General features: G+C 41.3%; 3 protein-coding genes across 3 annotated transcripts; 1 reads left to right on the forward strand and 2 right to left on the reverse strand.

Moving 5' to 3' along the window:
- Positions 1-520: 520 nt before the first annotated feature.
- Positions 521-8,605, reverse strand: cracr2ab (calcium release activated channel regulator 2Ab; the record flags this gene model as incomplete). Its single annotated transcript, XM_080050802.1, has 17 exons — positions 521-608; positions 725-801; positions 966-1,067; positions 1,297-1,411; positions 1,649-1,730; positions 2,208-2,349; positions 2,455-3,103; positions 3,363-3,445; positions 3,557-3,605; positions 3,772-3,843; positions 4,406-4,593; positions 4,872-4,967; positions 5,170-5,260; positions 6,089-6,235; positions 6,352-6,529; positions 7,198-7,309; positions 8,456-8,605. The coding sequence occupies 17 exons, from the start codon at positions 8,603-8,605 to the stop codon at positions 521-523; spliced, it is 2,421 nt and encodes an 806-aa protein (XP_079906928.1).
- Positions 8,606-10,118: 1,513 nt separating this feature from the next.
- Positions 10,119-12,692, reverse strand: ccdc59 (coiled-coil domain containing 59). Its single transcript, XM_080051109.1, has 4 exons — positions 12,475-12,692; positions 11,175-11,580; positions 10,752-10,860; positions 10,119-10,659 (listed from the first exon to the last, which is right to left on the reverse strand). The coding sequence occupies exons 1-4, from the start codon at positions 12,617-12,619 to the stop codon at positions 10,495-10,497; spliced, it is 825 nt and encodes a 274-aa protein (XP_079907235.1). The 5' UTR covers positions 12,620-12,692; the 3' UTR covers positions 10,119-10,494.
- Positions 12,693-13,171: 479 nt separating this feature from the next.
- On the forward strand, positions 13,172-23,747 carry mettl25 (methyltransferase like 25). Its single transcript, XM_080051364.1, has 12 exons — positions 13,172-13,433; positions 14,378-14,539; positions 14,711-14,817; positions 14,961-15,533; positions 16,039-16,186; positions 18,154-18,248; positions 18,494-18,523; positions 19,106-19,179; positions 20,159-20,252; positions 20,673-20,747; positions 21,196-21,267; positions 23,521-23,747. Exons 1-12 carry the CDS (start codon positions 13,217-13,219, stop codon positions 23,620-23,622), a joined length of 1,749 nt encoding a protein of 582 aa, XP_079907490.1. The 5' UTR covers positions 13,172-13,216; the 3' UTR covers positions 23,623-23,747.
- The last annotated feature ends 1,187 nt before the right edge of the window (positions 23,748-24,934 follow it).

Here is a 24,934-nt window from a genome sequence, read left to right on the forward strand (position 1 = left end):
TAAGCTGCTAATTTAACAAATTACAAATAATTTATTTCAGCTTTAGCTTTAACATAAAGTATGACTACATTGATATATGCTACACCAGACTAAGACAGAAGAGAAATCACATCTGGAAAGCTAACATTCAGTTATGAAAAGACTAAGGTATATTTATGATTTTCCTCGAGTGAAAGTTGTTATTGAAAGTAACTAAAATACTGAATATTTTGTTTTTAAATCTTGCAGACAATAACTGATTTGGCGATAATATTTACATGAAATTATGCTTTAATATACTTTAGACACGCATATTCCTCCAAGCCTCATCATGTTAGTGCAATGGAAGGTTTCATGTTCAACACACTCCTTCATATGTGCTGTGCATTTCTGTATCAAAATGAAGACTGATTGCTAAAAGACTCAATTGCATTTTTTTTATAAGGTCCAAGAATGATTTCATTGTTGCCTTGTTAGCAAACAATGCAACTCCAATGTTCCAAAGTGATCCAGATCCAACTCAGTAAATTGAGTATACACTTCACTTACAACAGGCTTTCTTCTTTATGGGCTGTGCAGTGAGGATGACTGTTGTGTCTCTCACTGTGTCCTCCTGCTCCATCAACACTCTGAGTGAAGACAAAGAGGTGTTACTACCTTTTGTTAAGAAAATGGATGTGTGGTGGTAAGTACAAAAGGCCATCTGCTCTTTCATTTCATCATGCATCTGATGACTGCTTCTTACCTGGCCAGGTGTGTCAGGGACTCCGTCACATTCTTGCCCGTGTAGGCGCTGACCTCAAAGAACATCACCCTGTTGTCCTACACCGGATATGGACAGAAAGTCAACACATTCTAGACACCTGGTGGTCAGGATCTGAACTTTCAGCATCTTTGCGTGTCAGAATTGTAAATGATTGACATGGAATTGCCCAGTTGCACCAGGATTTTGAGCAACCACATAATTTGAATTAATATTTACTTACATAAGCCAGTTGCTCAGCTTCTTTGAATGACACCTCCCTGTCTCCATCCATGTCCATTTTGTTGCCCAAGAGGAGGACAGGGATCCCTTCTCCTGCCGCTTCCTGAAAAAGGAGGAGCCCAATGATTTAGTTTAGCCTACTTTCACAGTGGAGGTTTTGACATGTCACGGTAGGAAAAATCGCAAGGGTAACTCGTATAGTGCAACATTTTGGGAAGACTTTAAATCATATAAACCTGAAATACTTCAACCAACTACTATACAAAATTTAAAAAAAAATCTACACGAAGAAGCCAAGAGATGCGATAGGACTTCCTTGTCAAAGATCAGACCTGGACGTTGGTGAGCCAGGGCTGCACGGCCTTGAAGCTCTCCTCCAGGGTGACATCGTACAACACCACCACGCCGTCTGCCTTGCGAAAGAACTGCTTGGTTATGCTGCGGTACCTGTAATGATGACAGAATACAGTGAACCACACCAATATTACTTCTAAAGTTTGAATTGATAACCAAAAATAATGATGTGCTGCAAAACTGATATGGACATTAAATTATTTATACAGTTACTGTACATCGATTGATTATATGTTGATTCTGACTATATTTTCTTTTCATGAATTTGCAAATCTAAATTATGTATTTGGTTAAAATAGCTTCACAATCTAAAAAATTAAATAAACGTACCTTTCTTGACCTGCTGTGTCCCAAAGCTGCATGGCTATCTGCATATTGTCCAGGGTCAGTGTTTTCACACTGAAGTCAATACCTGATCAACAAAGACAAGCGTAATATAACGAGGGTTTATAAAGAAGGTTTTTTTGGCAGAGCAACAATGACAAAACTGGCCACTAGGAGGCCTAGCGAGGCGTGATACTGACTGTGCCTCATGGTGTAAGGAGAAGTGGGGAACTAAGTGAAGATAACAAGGCTCCAGTGAGCAGTTGGGGGAAAGATGAAAGGAGGGAGAAAAGAATTCATCAGAAGTGACATAATCTGCTGTACAATGTGTGCCAGGGCTCTTAGACAGGCAGTGTGACTTCTCAAGCCCTTTCATGTGATGCAAAGTCGCCATGCGATCTTCTGTGTTAGCATCCGCTCTCTCTCTCACACACACACACACACACACACACACACACACACACACAGACACACACACATACACATACACGCAAGTTTGAATTGGTTCAAAACAGACACATTTGTACACACATCCGATATAATATTACAATGTTTCTCTTCTCACCCACAGTAGCAGTAGTGGAAGGGTGGAAACGGCCCTCACAGAAGGAGCGTAGCAGGGATGTCTTGCCTACACTGGAGTTGCCCACGAGGACCACTTTAAACAGACGATCTGGGGCAGCAAACAGTGCTCCCTCTGTAGCCTTCTGAATAGGATGAAACACAGGCAGAGACTGGTGAATCTTGTTCTTAACCTTCACATCTCTCTGCAGGCGATTACATATTCAAAGTTCTAAAGCTGTGCACGGTACCTGCTGGGTCTCTTTGCCGACGGGCTGTCCTCTCGGGGACATTGGCGTCTTTTTCGTTCGGGTAAAGCGGGATTTCCTTGCCTCTGCAGCTGGGTTGTCAGAGGCGTCCACTGCTATGACACCAGCTTCTGTGTCACTCTGGGCTTCCTCTTCCTCCTCTTCCTCGTCGTCTTCCTCACTGAGCTGGTGCAGCAGCGGCTGAGGCCCTCCATGGAGCAGGTGGGGCAGGTGGTCCTCCTCGATGGAGATGACTCGACGGAGGGGCCAGCCATCCGGAGGGGCGTCCAAGCCCTCCTCCTCTACTCCTCTTCTCTTCCTCTCCACTTCCAATCTCCTCGCTCTCTCCCTGTCTTTCCCCGTCACTCTCTTGGCGGTGGGGATCTTGCTAGTGGATTTTTTGGCCTTTGCCTTCACGTCGAGCACTTTTGGTTGAGCTGGGTTGGTGTAACCGTTGGCTAAGCCGCCGGGGTTCTTCCTCGCTGTGGGGCGTTGTTGACATGCGGGGGCACTTAGGGTGGTGGCAGAGGGGGTAGTGGGGGTGGGGGTGTCATCATCACTGCAGGAGGAGGAAGCAACAAACACGATTTGAAGGTGTTTAATAGGCAAGGCCTCCAGAAACTGAAAGGATCCGTCCACCAACAGTGGGGATCTTTGAAAAACAGAGGAGAAACAGAAGATATACTGGGTCAGTTCAATTGACTGAGATGAAAATCTGGAGGCCAAAGCACTCGGATTAGTGTCACCTAAACTAAAATGTTAAATTTAGTTGATTTTTGTAAGTGCATAGAATCAGATATCCTCTGTTTTTCCTCCATGGATACATGATTTTTTTTTCACAGAGGAAGAAATTCTTCTCTGTCACAAGGATAATTTGTGTTAGAGAATATCAGGGAGGGTAGATGAATCACCTTTTGGCCGGCTGGCTTGTGTCATCAAATATGTTGCCGAGGCCCGATCTCTGCTTCTGCTTCTTTCGGAGCGATGTTCGAGGCTTAATTCAAACAAAGGGGATGTATTTTTGAGTTATAGTTATTTTTTATAAACTGGGGTCATGCCATAAGAGATGCTCCCGCAATGCAGTTAGATGAAAATGTATACTCACTACACCAGAGCTGATGTCTCGCTCGTCTTTTAAATGTTTGTTCATCTCCCTGGGTAGGTTGAAAAGAGAAATGAAATTAGAAATATGGAATGGTCAAGGACAAATACAAATACAAAAAGCTTCAGTCCGTGCAAATCTTTTAACTTAATTAGGACTTTACTCAAACTGACTACAACCCATGTTTGATAAGTTGTGATGGGACGTTGTTATTATACCTGAGAAGGTCAAGCTGCTTCATGAGGCTTTGCTTCTCTCTCTGCAGCCCCTCAGTCACTCTGTACATCTCCCTGAAACAAGACAGAAGGACAAACTCTTAACCATTCTTCAAACTATTTTCAAGTTAAAGCCTGGATTAAGTAAGGAAGTTTTTTTTTGGACGTTACGTTAGGAATGAACCAGTGTAAGCACACGCTCATAAATGACTGTCAATACAAAAAAGACATTGCAAGTGCATAGGGTAACATTTTTAACTTGTACATATGATCGTGAAACTTTACTAGTTGATTACTTACAATAAAAAAAAATATTTTCCATATTAGTTTCCAAAGTTTTTACAGAACAGATTTTGAATACAGCTTTTTTTCATTTTATAAATCAAAAAAACACTATAAGTCTTTCAAATTCATTTTTGGCATGTTTTTAAGAGCAAAATGTCAAAATCATAAATCAGACACTTAATATATCAACAAATCTTTGAGAATAGTGTTAAGAATGATCATGGAAGGTTAACAGACGCAAATAGACAAGGTTTAGTGAAATAAACACTGGGAATTAACTGTAAAAAAAAACACTCAGAAATTCCTGTCGTTACAGAATAATCTTATGTGTGCAATAGGTTTGTCTACCCACATCTCTTTCTCCTGGTGCAGCCGGGCGGCCTGCTCCTGCAGCATGCCCAGCTGCTCCTGGGCCAGTGCCAGCTCCTGGTTGGTGCCCTCCAGTGCTCGCGACAGCTCGTCGTTGGTCATCTTCAGCTTAACGTTCTCCACGTGGCTCTCCTGCTTCTCACTGCTCAGCTCACTGCACTGGTTCTCCAACTGAAGGGAGAGGGAGAGGGGCACAGTCACAGGAATGTAATGCACTAATGCTGGTTGAGTGCATTAGATTCTAGGAACCAAACAGGAACCACTTTAAACCCCTCCCTGCAGCACTTGCTAACTAACTACAGGGAAGAATTAATACCGTCTAGTCACACATTCTGAATTTCACGTCTTTTTTTTTTCACATGATTTCTACATAAATGTGCAATCATTTAAAAGAGGGTGTTTAATATCTTAGTGTTGTTGAGCCATCACTTGGAGTTGTACAATTGTACCCTTTTCTGCTTCTGGAAAAGATGTTCCAGCTCTTTCTCCTTTGAAAACAGCTGGTGCTCTAGGTCATGGCTGCGCAACTGTACACGCTCGGAGTCCTGCACGGCCAGAAGAAAAAACAAGGTCAAAGGTCAACTGGTTAGGAAGTATGCAAATTATTAAGGTTCAAAAATAATAATCTACCTCATAAAAATCCAGTTCTCCTCCATCACCAAAAACAAAGTCAACATTTTGAAAAGAAACAGGAAATTATTCCTCGAGTATTGTTTATTTCTTTGCTCGGTTTATTCATTTGTGTACCTTATGTAGCAGCCTGTCTTTCTCGTTTTTAATCTGCGCCTCCATCTCTTCATACAAATGACGGATTTCGCTGTCATGTGTCGCGGCCTTCCTGCAAAGAGGGACAGTGCTAGATATATGAAATATTACCACCAATAAGGTTCACGGTGCACTGATGCTGTTTGACATAATGCAGCATAATGTCAAGGAACAGAATGGCATTGTTGTCTCGGTTGAGCATTATCCTCTCTGTATCTGTAATTACTTCATTTTTAAAAGAATACCGAGTGGCATTTACATTCCCTCTGACAATTGCTAAGACCCATACAGCCAATTAGTAAAGTCTAGAAGAATAACAAGCTGTACTATACAGTACCATGCAGTGCCATAGGAAAACTGCATTTTTTACATACATTACATTCTATGTGCCCACCTGCAATTTGACAGTCCCTTCTAACATGTTGCTCTGCGTATCATAGGAGTACATCTAAAAAATACATAGACCAAAATATATTACTGCTTTTTCATGTCCAATCCGGCATAGTTTTAACCGATTTCAACACCAACAGAGGGTGGTCAGACTTCTGAGTGTGCCTCCAGATTAGTAGTCATTTGACACGGATAAAGGAGTTATTCTACAGAGAATTACAGGTAAATCCATGCAAACGATCTGCAGGTCGCGGGCCAGTGACATAAACACACACAAACCCACCTGTTATGTCACAGAAAGTGGCCTATAAGAGAGGAGGACATTTGCCTCGTGTGGTACATACAGTACAGTACTTAAATGCTTCAAACATGGGAACCACTTGAGAAATGTGACCTTTTTTTTAAGCTGGGATCCGCACTCGTAGTAAACAAGCGCATTTCTTTAATCCCTGCCTTTCCATTTCACATACTTTTGTGTTCATTTTTTGCCATGTGAGTCCTGTCTGACTACCTCTGGAGGGCACTCTCCATCTCCTTCTTCTCATGGTGGGCTTCTTTGATCTGGTGGGTGACTCTGGACAGGAACTCCTCAAAGTTGGACAGGAGGTGAGGCTCGTCCCGCCTGAGCTGAGCCCAAAGACTGCGCACCTCACCTGGACTGGAGAGAGGGAACAGATAAGACACACAGAGGACGTTTAGTCAAATGAAAGCACTGCTGATGGGTTTGTCACCGCATGTGTGGATTATGTGGGTTCTGCAGTGTTTTCCACTCACTCCTCAAACACATTACTAGCGCCCAGGCTTTCCAGCAGCATACTGAAGTGCCCCTCCTCCTCATCTTCAACTCCTGATAGCTTGGCTTCCCATTGGCTCTGATAAAGAGCTTCCTTGGCCCTAACGACAGGGCTGGGGTCATCAGTAACAGAGATTTTCCGGCCATGCAGGAACTGACCTGAGATACGCCACACCATGCAGAATGGATGTAAGAAAGGGTAACGGCAGCAATTTTAGTTTAACTCCTAAGTAGCATTAGCTTTAGACTTGAAAATACATTTCTAAAAGACATCATATTGTCACATTGCACACTTGTAAAGAGGCTTAAATATACACAACAGGAGAATGTGATGCCCTCTAAAGATACAACTGTTAAATTCAACGGCAACACAATCTGCCCTAAACCAGTTGTCTAGAAATAGATGCAAATAGATGCAAATTATTTCTTAAACCAGACTTTGTAATCTGGAAAAAAAAAATAGTATATTTTTCCTCATACAAATGAAATGGCTTATTCATATGTAATAAAACAGACCTTTGCTTGAGTGAACACTCAGGGTTTTAATGCTACAACCTTATTCGGTCTGGTATGAGCAGAAGCTTATGGTGGCTAATGTTAGCACACTTCAGATATATACTGGTGTTAAACTGACTACTGTCAGTTCACTGACTTTATGGTCTCTACATGTTACTCTACATTTTAGAATGTATCATCATCATCCCATACTTTTCACCTGTATCCATAGTGACCACTGTTTACTACATTTCAAATTAAATGGCCTTACAATTGACTATTAAACTTTCATTTGTTTTAGTCTTGGCTCTATTTGACAGCAGCAAACCTACTGAATCCAGAGGAGAAAACCTCCAGTGTGAGGTAACCAGCGTGGTCTGTATCCAAAGAGTCAAAGACGTCCTCCAGTTCCTCTGCAGACAGAGGCAGCTGTCTGTGGAGCCTCTGCCAGGGAAATCATAAACACACAAGATATTTAAATGCTGTTGTACTCAAGCTGAACTTCACAGGAATGATCAGCAACACAAATAATGATACATCGTTAACTATGGACGTGGTAAGGGGTTTGTCTTGAAACTATTTAAGAGAGCTCTTATAACATTGTTACTATAGCATTACATCTGACAAATCTGGCTGTGTTTTTACCTGGAGCACATTTATTGCAGAATAAACCCTGGCCCAGAGTGGCCGTTATATGTGTCACCTTGAAGAGCTTTTCTGGGAAAACCTCAACCAAAAACAACTGCAACAAAAGGCATGATGCTCACAAGGGCCCTGTCCTGATTAACTGACAACACAGCCCGGACATTGTTAGCGCTCTGAGGAGGCTTGTGTGTATTGGTCCAGCTCCCGTTTTTCCTTTTAGCCAGTGAAATGATGTGTGCGCGTGTATGTGAACCTGTACTCATTAACATTTCCATCAGTGATGCCACTTCACAGGCTGTTGGAGTGTGTTGAGTGGGTGAAGTGCTTCTTTGACAATGGTGATATAACATGAAGTTTTGAGGTGGCCATGACAGTACATGTTACCAGCTTACCATTCCCTGTTATCACACCAACACAAGACAATAAATGATGCCGCTGGTAAAAGCGTGTCTTCATCACCTATTGTTCTTCTTTGCGGCACCTTAATACATTCACAGGGACCATCCTTGCATTTTAAAAGAAAGGTGAGCTTTTAAAGTACGAGTGGGTCTTTGAAAAATGTATCTCCATTAATCATTTTTAGAAAAAACACATTAATAGCTGATTCATGAGTTAATTTACACAAGAGAAAATGGCAAAATATGCCAAAAATTTCGGCTCAAATATTTGATTAACTTATTTTTTTGTGGTCTCTTAAGAGAGCTAGTTGAATATCTATGGAATTAGAACTGTTGTAGGGATAATAAAAGCATTTTCAATTGAGTTCCAGATGTGACTTTTCACACATGCACGCACGCACGCAAATCCCAAAGTGAGAACCGGAAAAAATGTACTCAATTTCCAAAAATGTCATCACTTTTAAGGTCTAAAATCAAATTGGTTCTCATAAAAATATTTGTCCAAGTACACACACACACACAAAAACACACAGCCCTCTTCTCTAACCCTCATATCGGTGCGGGTGATGAAGCCTTTGCCCTCCACATCACAGGTCTGGAAGAACTCCTTGGTCTTGTCCAGAAGGCCGATGTGACCCCAGTCTGACCCTCTCCTCCCTGGGCTCGGTCCACAGCCGTTCACCTTGCCCTCCTCCATGTCTGGGACTCTCTTCTTCAGACTAGTGCAGCACAGTGTACAGTAGCATGTATATCAGAAGCAGTCCAGAGTGATATCAGACATCAAGGCCTCCTCACTGGCCCTGTATCCAATGCTCTGTGGCCGTTACGGTGGCCATGACGACAGAGACAGGAAGTGGCTTGAGATGATGAGATGGCTGATGGATAACTTGGTAGCTGGTTTGCCGGCAACAAAACTGACTCCTGGGAGAGAAATGGTATAAAGCACTTCTTACTAAAGCGTAGGAAAGGGTGACGTTTTTGAGAAAACGTTGGGTAACACAAGTGATCAGAACATTAATGCAACAGCAGCACACTTGTTAGCGCTATTCAGTAGTTCCCATTTTTTTCTAATAAGCCAGGAACAAGCACCTCACAAAGGTATGTAAACACAGTGTAAAGGATTATCTTAATACCCAGCCGTACAGAACACATGACGGTATAATGCCTGCAAGACTGCAAGAGCCATTAACAAGAATCCCAGCTCAACTCAGAGCTGCAGTGTATCCCCTCCTGAACTCTCACAGCTAGGTTTAGTTTTCACACCAAGTTTGTGACTCGGGAAAGGTTTTTTTAAAGAATTGTCTTGTTAAAACTGTTTTGTCAGAAACCAATGCAAACATCAAGTTAAATATGATAGGCAGATATGTGATTTTCAAGTATAAGTGTAACAAAAAAAAATGTATTCATCCATAAGACATTGGTATTCAGTTTTTTTAGCAGACAACTCAATGGTAATATAACCGAAATTTAGACACAAAATACATTACACTGCTTTTAGTAGACTAAACTTAAAAAAAAGACACATTTTTTAAACACATAAATTCCCTTTATCAAGAGGCCTCAAATATATTATCCTCTGCAGATTGACATCACTTTCAAAACTGTTATACTGACTTCTAATTATTAAGAATGAACCATAAGAAATAAGCTTTGGCCCTGTCTTTACAATAACAATGAACCATAAGAAAAGCTTTGGGCCTGTCTTTACAATAACAAAACTTTCTTTCCGCTCCCAAGATTAGATGCTACCGACTACCAGACACACAGCTCCTACCATACTTGGCAGAGCACTACAAACCACTTCTTTAAATAAAACAGAAACACAATGGCCTTACCTTTCACTAATGCTACGCATAAGAAACTGGAGCCCTCTTGTTTTTGAGCTCCCAGTATCAACAGAACGGGTCGGCCACGCACTTGCTTTATAGAAGTCTTGCTTCACAGATGAATGTCGGAGAAGTCATTCTGCAGCCATGTGATGTCATGAGGAAGCGGCCCGAGGCTTTGCAGCCTGCGTCCGAGAGAGAGAGAGAGAGAGAGAGAGAGAGAGAGAGCGAGAGAGAGAGGAGGGTCGCAGGGCCAGCTACTAATGTGAGCTATATGCATGCATGTTTACATCGCCTGTACTATAATGACCACTAGCATTTTGAATCTTAATGTGTAGAGAACTAGATGACAGTTAAAAGATTGTTTTTTGGTAATTTATTTTTTGTGGCAAATTGCTACAACAGTAATTTAAATGACAATTGAAAAGAAAAGCACTGTACAGAAAAATAAAATGTATTGATAAAAAAAAAAAAAATAAAAATCACAACAATTTTTTTTCAAATTTTTTCATATCTTCTAACGCCCTCTTGTGGTCTGAGATAAGAATGAGACCCAGCATTAGGCTTTCAGGGACCAAATATACACAGAAGTAAAGAGGCAAAATGGTGTAAAAGTACCGCTCTAGAAGAGTGATTTTATGTGGAAATCACAATCCTCAGGTAATAGTATACAACAGTGATTGTTTTAATACCATATTAAAATCCAGGAGAGGTCCACTCTTTTTCCATTAGTTCTCAAGTGTCAGCTCTGACTTGGGAGTCATTTCCCAGTTCCTTGGATCTTTTGGAGTAAATAGTCCATTTGGAGGTTCAGATTGGGCTGTCCTTTCTTGGTCTTTCTGCTCAGCATCTGAAATGTCTCCATCTTTTTCTGTTTGTACTTCTGAATGGCCTCTTCCCTCTGCTCCTTGTTCTTCTTGTACTCCTGGGATTGAACAGGAAAATAAATTAGCAAAGAGAGTGACCTTGGGACCTTATTTTTTCCAAGTGTAAGAATTACAAAATAAAAAAAGTCACCTCTTTCTTATTTTGACGTTTTTCTGTGACATTCTCAAATTCCTCTTTTGTCTTCTGATAGGACGTCTTCTTCTGCAATTTTTTCTTCATGCGGTTGCTCATCGGAAGACTGGAAGAGATTGTAAAAGGAGTTTTTAAGAAGTCTTTAACAAAATGTTTAACAAATGCATTTTCCTAATGCTAAAAACAAAGTCATAAGCCTCAAAAATCTATTGAAAAAAAATGAAAAGCTTAATATTCTTTACAATTTCTGAATTCATGGCATTATCACCTCTATCATAGTTTTTGTTGGTACTTTATCTTCTCTGTAATCCATACATATAGTCTAGTACAAGTTAGACAATAATATGCTAAGGTCACTTTAAGTTGCTCAAAATCTCTCAATGCTGTTTCAGAGCTGTCAGTGCAGACCATTTCTCTCACCTTTCTTTCTCCGGGGCTGCTGTGGCTTCAGGGTCCCCAGTGACAGAGTCTGTTGGCTCGGGCCGGTCAGTAACCTCTTGACCTGGATCGGCTGCTGCTGCCTCACTCTGGTGTGTATCAGCAGCAGCGGGAGCAGGAGCAGTAGCAGGAGCAGTAGCAGCATCTTCACTCGTCTCTTCTACACTCTCCCGCCCTTTCATTCTCAGTATACTCCTGTTCATTCGATTGGTCCAGTCCTCGTCTTTCAGCTTCTGTGCCTCGGCCTGGTACAGATGCTTGAGGTGTTCCGGGTACTCCTCCTTGTACAGCGCTTTAGACACAGGGTTCATGCTCCTCCTCTCCTTACGCAGGAGCTTGTTGTACTCATGTTTGACCTTTTCCTTCCTCTTCAAAGCAAACCCTTGACCTGAGGAGGAAAGGGAAAAGTAAAGCATGAATTATTGACATAGATACTATAGATAGATAGATAGATAGATAGATAGAAAGATAAATAGATAGATAGATAGATAGATAGATAGATAGATAGATAGATAGATAGATAGATAGATAGAATGACATCTTAATTGTTTAATTAACACATAGGTTCACACTGTAAATTGTTAAGCATCACATGCTCCTACAATCCTTACACCTTCCTGTAGACAGCCCACATGTTACATTTAAAAGGCTGTCAACAGGAAGTTGATATTTCATTTAAACAGACCCTGCGTTCCAAATGACATACTCTTTCTTTTACTACACTACATACTAAAGTACAGAATAGTTTAGGGCCACAGGAGAGAAAAAAAAAATCAGATAAGGAAGTTTTTTTTCATTATGTCGAGAAATGTCAAGAATAAAGACGAATATTCCAAAATACTATTGAAGTTAGTGGGGCATTTATGTATTTTCAGCATACTACAATTGACGTGCACGTATTGGGACATCCTAAATCTTTTCCTGGCATACTAAATAGTAGTGAAGTATGGGGATTGGAACGCAGGGAGAGAAAGGTTGCATGGTGGACTATTATGTGACAAATGTATGAGAAGACCGGCCTATTATTTAGTAAAATACCTTTTTAAAGGATTTAGCAAGTAGGAAAGTCTAGTATATTGAGATACTAGTTTAAGTTAAGATGTTTCCTAGTTAGGTTTGGCAAGTCCAGAGATACATTATATCGACGTGTGCTGTGCTCCAATTACTAGGTGAATTTACCAAACTCTCAGTGGTTGCATAATTTCTGCTCCTTCCTTTATATACAGCGTATGTTCCTTACTAGCCATTTGTTTGTTGTGTTTGACAAAAAAACGTAGCCTACCTTCTTTAACACTGCCTTCGAACACCTTTTGCTCGGGGACCCATTTCCTCTTCTTGACGCCCTGTGCGTTATGTGTTGACTTCTTCCAGTTGCCATCTTTCGGTGGGAACTTCTTGTTCTTATTCCTCTGATCTGTGGGTGCCATTTCAACTAAAACTCATCGGGAAAAAGTGAAATGTTTACAACACTCATGCGTCAGTCAGCATGCCGTCGTTTCCCCTTTCCAGTCGCGAGGAGATGACGCGCGCCAGGGCCAGGCAGACATGAAAATCAATTACGGAGCAACACATCTCGAAACAATATTAAAAACAAATGTATGTCGCTTTATTTAACACACGGAAATGTTTTAACTCATTCCACCGTGGTCCAACAGTACGACATGTTTCCTAATAAATGGAAAAACTATTTGAATGAATTGTTTACACATACATTATTAATGTCTCCTGTCGATAACGTACCAGATAAGGACATTAGTTATATTAATCTTCATAACGGGCTGCCAAGCTTGTGTGAAAGGGCTACATTTTTGTTGATAAGCCCTAAATGTCTCGCGTTATATGTACGCTAACGTATATCTTCATTTAAGAAATAAAAATAAACATGCAGCATAAATTGTGAAATCATCGAACAGTATTTTCGACTGCTAATGCCTAGGCGTGCATGAGCACTGAGCAGTAGGCGACTTCTACATGTTTCACGCACGCAGCTCCTCTTCTGAGAGCTTTGTATTCGTATTATAAACATGATATCCTCCACACACAGCCTCGCCGAAATTCAACGAAGGATAGATGAAGTAAAGCGGTTTCTTTCTATAACTCTGAGCATTGCCAATGCTCACACTGTGGAGTTTTACACCCACGACGTGTGGAGCCGGTTCGTGGCCGTGCCGCCCCAGGACGTCTTGTTAACCGTTAGCTCGTTTGGTGAACAGCAGGGGGCGCCAAAGCACAGGGCAAAAGGTAAACACGTCCAGGGGAAACGTGAAATCCTCTAAAAAATATGAGACGGATAAGCATTGTGTGTTTTTTCGTCTTTCGTGAAAACCACTTTTTATGTTGCCTGGATTTTAAAGCCTCTTGCAGGGTTCCTAAACGTATTTAAGTCATTCATCTAAAACAAATTATTATAGCACGTTGCTTTTTAACATTTAAATGTATTTTACTTAATAATTCAATAGGCCTCATTTTAAAATGTATCTTGCATTAAATCCACAAAGATGGTCACATTTATAAGACACATAATTATTGTTATTATTGACTTGTATTAGTTGTGTATTTTGAACAACCTGAAATATCATTTTAAGTAGATCTTACTTTTTCACTTGACCTAAAAAGTCATGTTTTATTCCAAATTGACCAGAACCCAATAATTGTTGTAATTTTCCTCTTCCTCGTTTTGCTTATTGTATAATTTGTCTTTAATTTCATTCCGAATGGCATTTTCTAGCAACCAAAAAGTTAATGCTCAGTGTCACCCAAATTATGAAAAGAAAAGGAAATCGTGAAAGCCAGTTTTGCAGATACATTTCTTTGTATACGTCCCCTTTTTTTAAATGGCTTCTTTTATTTTTTTAAGAGAGAGAATTAAATGTATTTCAGGGGGGTAAGTAGAACGAGGACTGTAGGACTATAGAAAGTAGTTTCAATGAAAAACATCTCGCTGTTGAATTTTTAAAATGTAATTTTCCAATGGTGAAAGCGCCACAAACAAAATTGCCCCCTTCTTTGTATTGGAGTGGCGACATGCAGCATAACACTAAAAATATATGAATGACTGGATATGACCACTAGGGGTAAGCGAGAATGAGTTTGTTACATTTTAGTATCTACATTCAAAGCACTAGAATGTGGCACACAATTGTGTGAATCTTTGCCATCAGTTCTTTGTTTGTCTCCCTAAACAGAGCAAGCCAGGACCACGTTTGGGTTTTGCGATGACACAAAGCGTCTGGTTGATACCCAGGAGCTGATGCAGGCAGCCAAGGCCCACTCGCTCCCCGGCCTGGGAGTCTGTATGAGCAGGGACCAGCTACTGCAGCTCCTCAGAGAGAGCAGCAAAGAGCAAGGTAGGGAAGAACGTATGGTCTCAGCACGTGGTTTCATGCTGAGTGTAGGAAACCATTCAAGGACTTTCCAGGAATGTCCAGCTCGAAATGTGATCTACAACTCCACTCGCTGTCATGGAAATTGTTGTATATGAATATTACAGGATTTTTTTTGGTTCCGTCTAATTGCAGGTTCTGAGCTTGAGCCAAATGAGTTCATGAACTCTAAGAAATCTCACGAGGTCCAGTGTATGTCTGAAGTGGTGGCTTGTCTGGCCCAGCGCTGTCGAGTCAAACAGGTAGGATAACATTTTTGATGCAATAGTGCGTAACTTCTGTTGCCCCCATGAGGAATTCTGAGGAATTACAACAACACTGTCGGTGCATCTACATGAGCTAAGGTAAACCTGATTGTTCCTTCCATATTTTTCTCCTCCTGAAGGTGATAGACGTAGGCTCGGGGAAGGGCTACCTGAGCTCCTTCCTGTCCCTGCAGTACGGTCTGCGGGTCTACGGCATCGACTCGTCCAGCACCAACACCCACGGAGCCCAGGAGAGAAACAGGAAGCTGAAGAAGTTCTCCAGGGCCTACCAGAAACACAGCAAGGCAGTGAAGGCCTCACAGGCAGAGGCCTCACCTTCACGTCAAGAGGAGTTAGTCCAAACCAAGCCTGCTGGGACAAATGTAGACGACGATGTGTTATGGTCAGGAACTGTGTCACAAGAGGAGAAGGAAGACGTGTCAACGGGCTCGTCAGACGTCTCCGTAGAAGCGGATAGGCATTCAGAGCCACACCCAGAGGCAGAGGAGCTCTTCCTCAGCGCCCTATCGGTGGACCCGGTCCGGACCACGCCCCCCAGTCAACTGAGCGCCGAGGAGAGGGAGAGGAGGAAGAGGGAGAACCTGGAGAGGAAGGAGAGGAACAGAGCCGACGGGGCCAACACCGTCTTTTCACCGCTCACATCGTACGTTACCGCGGAAACGGAGCTGCGAGAGCTCATCGACGAGCTGGAGGTGAGCAGAGAAAAAAAAGTCAATGTTGGAAATAGATTTAAAGGTGGAGTCAGCGATTCTGGTGAGAGTTTGTTGTCAAAATCACTTTTTTGCTAAATCAGTGAATATCTCCAAATGATCCGCTACCTGTCTGTGTATATACATATATATATATATATATATATATATATATATATATATATATATACAGTATATAATATCACTGATTTTGACATAAAACAGTTTTAGACAACAAGCATTCTTCATATGTTGTTTTTGGGCAGCGGTGGTGGTGCTGAAAGGAGGCCGGCCCTACAGTGTTAGCAGCGAAGCAGCAGCAGCAGCTCCTGAAGTTACAAGCCCCGTCACGGCGGCTGGAGTTTGCATTAGTGGGGAGCGAGTGTGGGAATGTTTTATTAGCCGTGCCAAAAGCACACAAGCGTCATCATCAATAAATTCTGTCATCGATCTCCTTCCCCCGTTCTCTCCTTCTTCTCTGGGTGCTTTCCCCTCCTCAACCCCCCAGGACGCCGTCATGGTCGGCCTGCACACTTGTGGTGACTTGGCTCCCAGCACCCTGAGGATGTTTGTGGCTAAGCCGGAGCTAACCGCGGTCTGCAGTGTGGGCTGCTGCTATCACCTTCTATCTGAGGAGTTTGACCCTGCCGGACAGGGTAAAAACACACACACTCACTCACTCCACCAAGTTTTGCGAGAACATATGGTTTCTGTTGTACGCTGAGCTCACACTCTCTCTCTCTCTCCCCCCTTTTTTTCTATGATTTCTATCACCCTTGATTTCTTTTTTCACTCAAACGTGTCCTATAATCACACCTCAGTCACCTGCGGCGCTCACTTCATCACTCCGATCCAATCCAAAATGAAATATCGTCCTACCACATTAGAAGCCACATAAAAACACTTACCGTTCATATTTCATAGTAAACAAGTCAAATGTTCCGTGCAGAGCCTGGAGCCGCCGCCAACTTAGCCTCCTGGTGATTGAGTTGAGCTGTGAAAGCCACAGTTTGAGCCACTAAAGAGGATTTATGGATTTAAGACGGCTGTTTAAGGCCACCGAAAAATTAGATTTTTTCAGCAGGGAATCAATTGGAAGTGATTGTTTCTGCAACAAGTGTGTCTTATTTACTTCTGGTTTACTAGGCTGTTATTTAAGTCAGGCTGGACTTCTTCTCTGAGGACATTGTATTTCATCCCCAATAGCCGACTCGGGCGCCAAATTGTACCAAAATAGACCGATATCATCCTCGTCTCATACTCCTTTCCCTGTTCATTTTATGAGATATGAAAACTGCTACATGTGTCCCCATGCTGTGACTGTAGCCTCCCATTAGAGAGAGACCATTGCCGCAGTGGATACAATGTTGCGTCAGTGCTGGTTAACAAGAGTGCGACCTTTGACCCTCGCGTCATTAAGCTTCAGCCAAGAACGGAAAAATGATATCACGACAGCCCATTGAAAGACTCCATTCCATGCCTGTTTCTCTTCAACTCCAGCCTGATCTTTTAAAGAAAGTGAACAAAGGCATTCATACACACACACACACACACTTCTCTCCCCTGCTGGTCTTACAGTGCATTCTGGGATGCAGGCCAGCTCCTGTGGTGGCCCGCCTCACCCTAAAAAAAGGAGCTAAAGAGCTGAAAAGCTTAGTTTTTAGACTGCAGTTATACATTTATGTGATTTGCTCGTTTGGGAATGGAGCAATTCCTCAAATGCATCATCGTGTCTAGTACCTTAAGTGGAATCAGGAGACAGATCTCGCGCTGTTTACTCACAGCAACCTCATGCTTTTAAGGATGAGCACTTTCAGGCGTCTAAGGTCTGGAGCCGGAGTGTCTCTCTTCGCAAAATATTTGCAAGTGTACGTTCGCACAGGAGGAAGAGACATCAGAAATATTTGTCTCTCTGAAGGGGCAGGACATGTACGTGGCCACTTGAGATGTGAGCTCTGTGACCACCATGAGGCTAGCTACTTTAAACAGAGGAAAGGCCTGTCTACCCCTATTGCCTCCGAGGGGCCTCCACCATGTGCGAGCAAGCCACGTGCCAGGCAGGAGGGGAAGCTAACCTGATTGCTAACACATTAAGCTGCACATGTTATTACTGCTTCTTTTTCACTGTATATCCCTCTTGAGTCACTGCGCCTTGGCCTCGGTCACTGACCCCTTTTTAAAAATGACACGAAAAGGACGGCAGGCAGTCACAATCAGTGCCCTCCCACTGGGAACCTGTGTGTGTGTGTGTGTGTGTGTGTGTGTGTGTGTGTGCTCGCTGAACTCGTCTATGGTTAGAAGTGTGTGTAGTACTCTTTGCAACCATCAAAGGTCAACAATCCTAACTTCTCAAGACAAAATGTTTAATATATAAACATTTCACTTTAATTCTTGTGTCCATGGACTTGTAATAAAGGAATAGTTTTGGGGGAAAATGCTCTTTAACTTTCTTCTCCACCAAACACCAGGCAAGAAAACAAAAAGCTATGACTTTAAAGATGAGCACACAAAATGTTCCCTAAACCTTCTGTTTCCATGGCAAATATTTAAAATTCATACCATTCATTGATTGCAAAAAATGAGCCCCCAGAATGAGCTTACACCTTAATATATGTGTCCTCAGAGTGTTTGGCCAGTGTGTGCGGTTTACCTCTGAGCCAGTACGTCCGCGAGCAGTCCTGGTTCTGCGGAAGGAACGCCAGGATGTCTGCATGTTTGGTGAGTTCGAACAACACCAGGAAAAATGTGTCCCTACATAAAGATGGGATATTTAGACGGTTATTGTTTGATTTGACTCGGCTGTAAGGAAAGCATCTGTAATGAATTGACAGGGAACATACTTGTAAACTTTATTTACTGTAGGTTACAAGAAGTGCATGAGTACATTTTTTTGTTACCTTTTGCGACTTGTTTTTTCCAATAAATACTTTGTCTTAACACTTGACAATTTTTCTACAACACAGGCTCTTGAGAGAGTTGCACTCGGACAAGGGGTAAGTAAGGCATGCATACTAACTGTAATCAATATCATTGATTTATAGTCATCATTACACAAGAATTTGTTTCCTCTGAACTGTCATTACCGCACAGCCGTCAAAGCAAAGCAATGATTTCAAACCAGAAAGACGTTATGTGTAATATATGTGGTATATATTATGTTATCTTGAAGTAGATCCCCTACGTGCTTTCAAACAATCAGCCAATTAATCCTGCTTTTGCTTTAAATCTCTGATTGACTACAGTGTATTTATTTGAAATGTGAAACTTGGTGGGGGGGAGGCGGGGGCTCCGGGCCAAAGCTGATACAGAATACCACCAGCCATTATTATGGAATGTTTATAAATATTAATGCAATCACGGCAAGATTGATTACTGGTTGGAAGTGGGGTCTGCATCCCCCCAAAAAAACGGCTTGATTGCTCACTGGTTTCGCATCGGGATTTAGAAAAAAAAGTGTCAGAAAATAATCACAGACCGTTTTTTGAACATGCGGGGAGAATCTCAAGGGAAATGAGAAAAATAGTATAAACTGCATTGTGTTAAATCAAGTCAAAGGTTTGCCTCTTTGCCTACAGATTCAGATGGAGTCTCTGTTTTACCGGGCGGTCCTTCACGTTATTCTGAGGGATCACTACAGCTCCTTTAAAAGGTAACCCACATGGCATTCTACATCTGGTATTACTTTAATATGAGGAATTACAGCACGTGTCTAGCATCCTTACATATTTTCTGGACATTTTTTTAAATAAATACATATTTCATAGAGCCACACATATGCTTTGTGGGGAAAAAAGAGGCATAGCTCTACATTTTCAGCAGCAGACAAAAAGGATCAAAACTCCCTCTGTTCTTTGAACCAGAAAGGAAACATTTTGGTTACCGGTTTGTTTAAGTTACAAATGAACCAAGACTTACAAACAAAAGTCACATGTTCTCTGCAGTAGACCGGATTGTGGTGAATGAAGATAAGGATTAGTCAAAGACTGGACACAACATGTCGATATTCTGATCGTTAACTGATTCAGACAGTTCAAGCATAATCCACTTTTGGTGGGACAAAACAAGCTATTTGTAGTCGTCATCTAGAAAACTGTTGGGTGCATTTTTCACTATTTTCTATTTTATACAATAAAATGGGTTAGGGGTTGGGGGTAGCCAATAATTAAAATAATATCATAAATAAACTCTTTAATGGACCCTTTATTTTTGTCTGTATAGAAATGAACCGTTTCTGCTCATATAGTGCTGTGAAGAACATGAAGAACAGACAGGTCATTTGTTGTTGTTATTTTTTGGATTCCCTAATGACTGAGAATTTTTCAGGCATTTCCAGATCGAAATAAACTTAATCACAGGGGGGAAATGCTGCAGATTTCAATTAGCCCTTATCTAACGTGCTCGGTGCAGATGCAACCAAAGATTCCTTAAAGATAGGAGAGGATTGGGTGGTGCTCTCTGCTCTGTGACCTTCAGTTTAATGACTTCCATCAAATCAGGATCCAATATTCATTACTTTGCCTGAAGCAGCAGCCATTCATCACTGTTTAGTCCTTTAGTTTAGCAGCTTGGTTCTGGTTGCTAAAAAAGGAGCACAGAAGTTAATATACGTACCTGTTTTTGCTTTGCAGTGAGAAGCGAGTGGGGAATGTGTACTCCAAGGCCAAATCTTTCGTGGACTACGTCCGCCGAGCCCTGCGCAGACTGGAACTGGATGAATCAAAGGTCAGGACCAGAATATTTCTGTCAACACCTTCCAGGAACAAACTGTGGAAAGAAATACAGCGCCGTAAGAGAAAAAGGCTCATGATTTTGGCACCTTTAAGAGGGAAATTTTTTCCTCGTTGGTGTTTGTTTTGAAAACATTCCAATTCGTGTCAGGTTAGTTAGCTTTACAGCAGCTCTGGATACTTGCTCTCTTGGTTTAGGACGTTGCCAGGCACCGGGATGTTGTCATCTGGTTGCCCTTGGTGTCAATGGGAATAAAGGACGACATGTTCCTGTCTGTGTGGTGTCACTAAAAATGTCAAGACATATACCCTTTTTTTCTTTTACATCACCTTCCATCTCTCCTTTTTACTCCCCTGTATTCATGTTCAAGGCCCTCAAATTGTTTCTTAAACACCTTGCTCTCTTTCTCTTCAGCTTTCCGACAGGGATGTCCAGGGTTACCACGACACATACAGGCCGCGAATGAATGAAATGCATGCCTTCAATATGGTAGGTTCGCCTTGTTCAGCATCCATGTATTATATCCTTATCCCATATGTAGAGCAGCAATAACCTGTTTAAAAGCTACTTTGCGTTAGACATTAACATTCTTGTAAAATGAGATGTATAATGCCAATAAACTGCAGACCATTAAGTGAGATCATCGCAGTCTGCGGGGAAAAGTAATACAGCAATGATTAGACAGAACTGGAAGAAAACCGGCTTCTGCTTTCAGCTGAGGTCACTCATTTTGGTGTCAACCAACATAGCAATTTTCTTCCATGACATTCAGCAGGAAAAGGTTTTTCAGGGATCACCCACCAGATAGTGGGAAGACACTAGTCATGGTGGATTTTTGGAATTGCCTTAAAAGAAAGTGGCATTTTGTACCAGATACATATACTTAAAGTAATCCTAAACAGATTTGTTCTTGTCTCATGTTATTATCTATGTGAAGCTGAAGGTGGCCCTGGCTCCATGTATCGAAGGTCTGATCCTCCTCGATCGCCTCTGCTACCTGAAAGAACAGGTACTTATCATTTCAATTCAATTTGAACTCAGGTGTGACTCTGACTTGTCTGTGAACTACTGTATATGAGGCAACCTGGAATACTCAAAGTCCGCTGGATATGAAGTCATAGTGAGTGGATAATAAAGTCAGGAAGAGGGCTGGGGAAGTTCACATGCTGGGAGGCAGGAAGTTGTGCCGCAGCTGAGGTGTGTGTAAGAAATAAAAAGCGCAGACTCAATCTTTTCACACGGACCGCCTGCTGTGGTTATATGTAGTCGAAAGCATGTGGAACTTTTGGCTTTAAAATGTCCACTGAATTATTGCAGAGCTCCACAGCTTTAGTGTGTGTGGTTTCTGACTTAGGTCACCTTTTAGAGAAACACAATAGACTCAATTAGAACAGTTGAATGGGGACAGCCTGTGCAATTGGGGACGCCGAGTTGTGGGCTAGTAGGTCAGGTTAGGGTAAGAGTTAGGTTTAGGCAAGTACCGGTTATGGTTATAGTAAGGGTACATCTCCAGGAAATCAGTTTAGGTCTATGTAAAGTCCCAACAAGTGTGTTTGTGTGTTAGAGAAAAACAGATGATCAGTTTCAAATTGCAATTTTTTTAAGTCCAAACCACTGACGACAGTATAGGTGTCAGCTAAATTAAAGCCAGCCCTCAATTTAACATCTTGTGCTTCTGCAGCCAAACACAACATGCTAATCTTTAGTCCGAGTCATTGCGATGAGATATGTACAAGCCGGGAGCTTTGAAGTTGTGATTGCATGTGTCAGGTGGACTTCCTTAATGGGGGTTGTGTAATCAAAATACATAACTTCAAGAGAGCTGGTCAACTCGGAGAGATCTCCCTCGAGGAGGAGCAAGAGGAGGAGGTGATGGATGAATGTGAATATGATCCATATGATGATAAGAATGCTGAAGCACGTTCTGCCTTAAAGAAGAACATAAACACACACAGATCAAGTTCTTTAAGTTCTGAGCCATAGCTGTGATTATCAGCCAGAATCACACTGTACCATTTTGAACATTTCCGTAATGTCTTCAGGCCATGTCAAACAATGATTAATTAAGCAATGTATTCTGACAAACTATGTATGATAAGATATGGTGATCGTGTGCAAGAATTGACATTTTAGCAACAAATTCAAGGGGATTTTCATTCCTCAAACACTGGTCGGTAGGTTCATCCACCACTATGGTCAGGACTGAAATCTCTCAACAACTTTTGGATGGATTGCCATACAATGTTGTAGTGTCATGGTCCCCCAGAGGATAAACCCTACTGATCTTTGTGATCTACTGACTAATTACATCATTCATGATATTTGTAGTTTCAACTATTGGCTCGATTGCCATTGCCATACAATTAAGTATTGACATTCATGGTTCCTAAGAACGTTGGTGACCACCAACCATATTAAATAGGACCATCGTTGGGTCAAAATGTACATTCTTGCTATATTTTTGTTCATGACTACAACCCCGCTGAATTATTTCCTATACGCGCTCACTGTACTTTATTACTTATTAGCAAGTCTTATTAGCATGCTAACAAGCTGAATAAGAGGACATGGCGGTTTACCAGCTTAAAATCAAAATCTTTCATTTTCTTTAGCACTGATCACATAATATCTTACTTATTGGACTGAACTATACAGAACCACAAAACTGGTTCCAATACAGCTGCAAAGCCTCTATTGCTGTCAGCTGAAAAACATCAATATAATAATAATTTATTTACAGTAAATACAGCTATACACTGTTTGTATCTGGTTCACTTGTTAGGAACTCCTTCAAAAAAAAATTATAGCGGAGGTAGCTCATAGGCTTTTTGAATTACTAGAATGGCTAGATTGGAAGAATGCATGATCCCTCCCTATCAGACAATAGGAGGTTTGCACAGTCTTACCATTTTGCAGACATTGTATGAATGCAGCAAAAGTACAGCCATGCAAAGGCAATTTTGTGGCTGAATATTCGTTTCTATTCCAAAATGACCTACGTCTAAACAGCCAGCCATCAACGGGGACACACTTGTTTTACTCATACACAGGAGTCCACCTGACACAATATTTGTACAGATGTTTCTCCTCTAAGGCAGTCAATAGAGAAATCTTTAATAGTGAGGACATCATACAGCAGAGGATGCCAGAAGCCACAAAGCTCAACTGGAAGGAGAATCGAGATATTTTATGTCCACATGTTTTTTATTCAGTTCTATTTTGTCTTATTGTTTTTTGGGTGTGTGTGTTTTGTGTCCTGCAGGATTTATCATTCTCTGCTCTGGTTCAACTCTTTGATCCACTGCTGTCGCCGAGATGTTACGCTGTCGTTGGACTGAAGAGTTATCAAGACAGAAATTCGTGAATGTATACATATGCACATGGTTATAATACGCTGGTTGATTGGCCCGTGATTATATCAGTTTGATTGTATTATGTTTGTATCCTCTTGTGCTTGTTTTAATTATACGTGTCATCTCAATTTGGGATTTATGCGGTCCAGTAACATCTTGTTTTGTTTTATCCGCTTTACTGTTTTTGATGAAAAATAAATCTTCAACCATTTTTAGTGTTTAGTCCTTGACGTTGTACTCATGAAAACACATGCTCAAAACACCTGGAAAAACCGTCAGGCCTGTTTGATGGAATTATATCCGTCCAAGTCTTTTGTCTCTATGTTTAGCGACTCTTGAGAATTATTTTTTAAGGATCGTTCAGGGAGCCTGAGGCATTGAGGGATTTAGGGAGGCTTGGATCCCCTTGGATGACAGGTCTGGAAACCCCATTTCTAGGTTCCTAAACTAGAGGAAGTGGGGGGGGAGATCGACAGGGCAAGAGGCGACCTTGACCCCTCTGAATCTTTACTTCTGTTTGGCTTTTTTCTTGGTCATTAAATAAATCACGCTCTTCTTATATGTTTGTTAACAAATGGTATAGGCTCAAGAGCACAAATGAATTATGATTGTGGGAATTATTGTAAGGCCAATAGAAAGTGAAAATGGAAAATGGAGCATTTAGGGTAACAAAAACATCAATCTATTCGACAGTGGGACTGTCATTAACTTCAGTAATGAAATTATACTATTTGAAATAATATAAGTGACAATTTCTTGTAACTGTCAGACGTACGCATACTTGGGCATAGAAAAAAGAACATAAATGTGTAGTAGATTGGAAATTCACTTAGATATTCTTCTGTTTACACTACACAACAAAGAGATGACCTAGTTCAGTGATTCCCAAGAAGGGTTACTTCTAGAGTTGCCTGCGGGTATGTAGACAAAATATAGAATATATGATTTGATTTTGAAGTTGAAACACTTGACTGAATGGTTGAAATAGATAACCTAGGTTAAGTAATAGATACATGATTGGAATAATGATAGTTAGCCAACAGATAAATGGTGGAAATATAAAGAGAAAAGCAATGGATGCAGTATTGAAGTGATTAGCCAATGCATAATGATTAAAGTATTGAATTGTAAGCTAACGGGAAAATGTGTCTAGTAGAGAAAAGTATTGGATAATGTTGAAAAAGTTAGCTAAACATAATGGATAACTGGTTGAAATGTGCACCATCTTCCACTCCAAGCAGTAGCTAGCATGCATGCAAATTTGACCAAAACCATCCTAAACATAGTTCAATTGTATGAAAATGATTCTTACATCTCCTTAGG

The sequence above is a fragment of the Ammodytes marinus genome, assembly GCF_949987685.1.
Source record: "Ammodytes marinus genome assembly, chromosome: 22".
Classification (NCBI taxonomy): Eukaryota; Metazoa; Chordata; class Actinopteri; order Uranoscopiformes; family Ammodytidae; genus Ammodytes; species Ammodytes marinus.

Bases quoted from the DNA above. Each gene is read 5' to 3' on its own strand.
- ccdc59 (XM_080051109.1), bottom strand. From the start codon at position 12,619: ATGGCACCCACAGATCAGAGGAATAAGAACAAGAAGTTCCCACCGAAA. The intron at 11,581-12,474 runs GTAGGCTACGTT...TTTCCTCCTCAG, and splicing joins CGAAGGCAGTGTTAAAGAAG to GTCAAGGGTTTGCTTTGAAG. The intron at 10,660-10,751 runs GTGACTTTTTTT...GTTCAATCCCAG, and splicing joins AACGTCAAAATAAGAAAGAG to GAGTACAAGAAGAACAAGGA.
- mettl25 (XM_080051364.1), top strand. From the start codon at position 13,217: ATGATATCCTCCACACACAGCCTCGCCGAAATTCAACGAAGGATAGAT. The intron at 16,187-18,153 runs GTAAAAACACAC...ATGTGTCCTCAG, and splicing joins GTTTGACCCTGCCGGACAGG to AGTGTTTGGCCAGTGTGTGC. The intron at 19,180-20,158 runs GTAACCCACATG...TTTGCTTTGCAG, and splicing joins CACTACAGCTCCTTTAAAAG to TGAGAAGCGAGTGGGGAATG.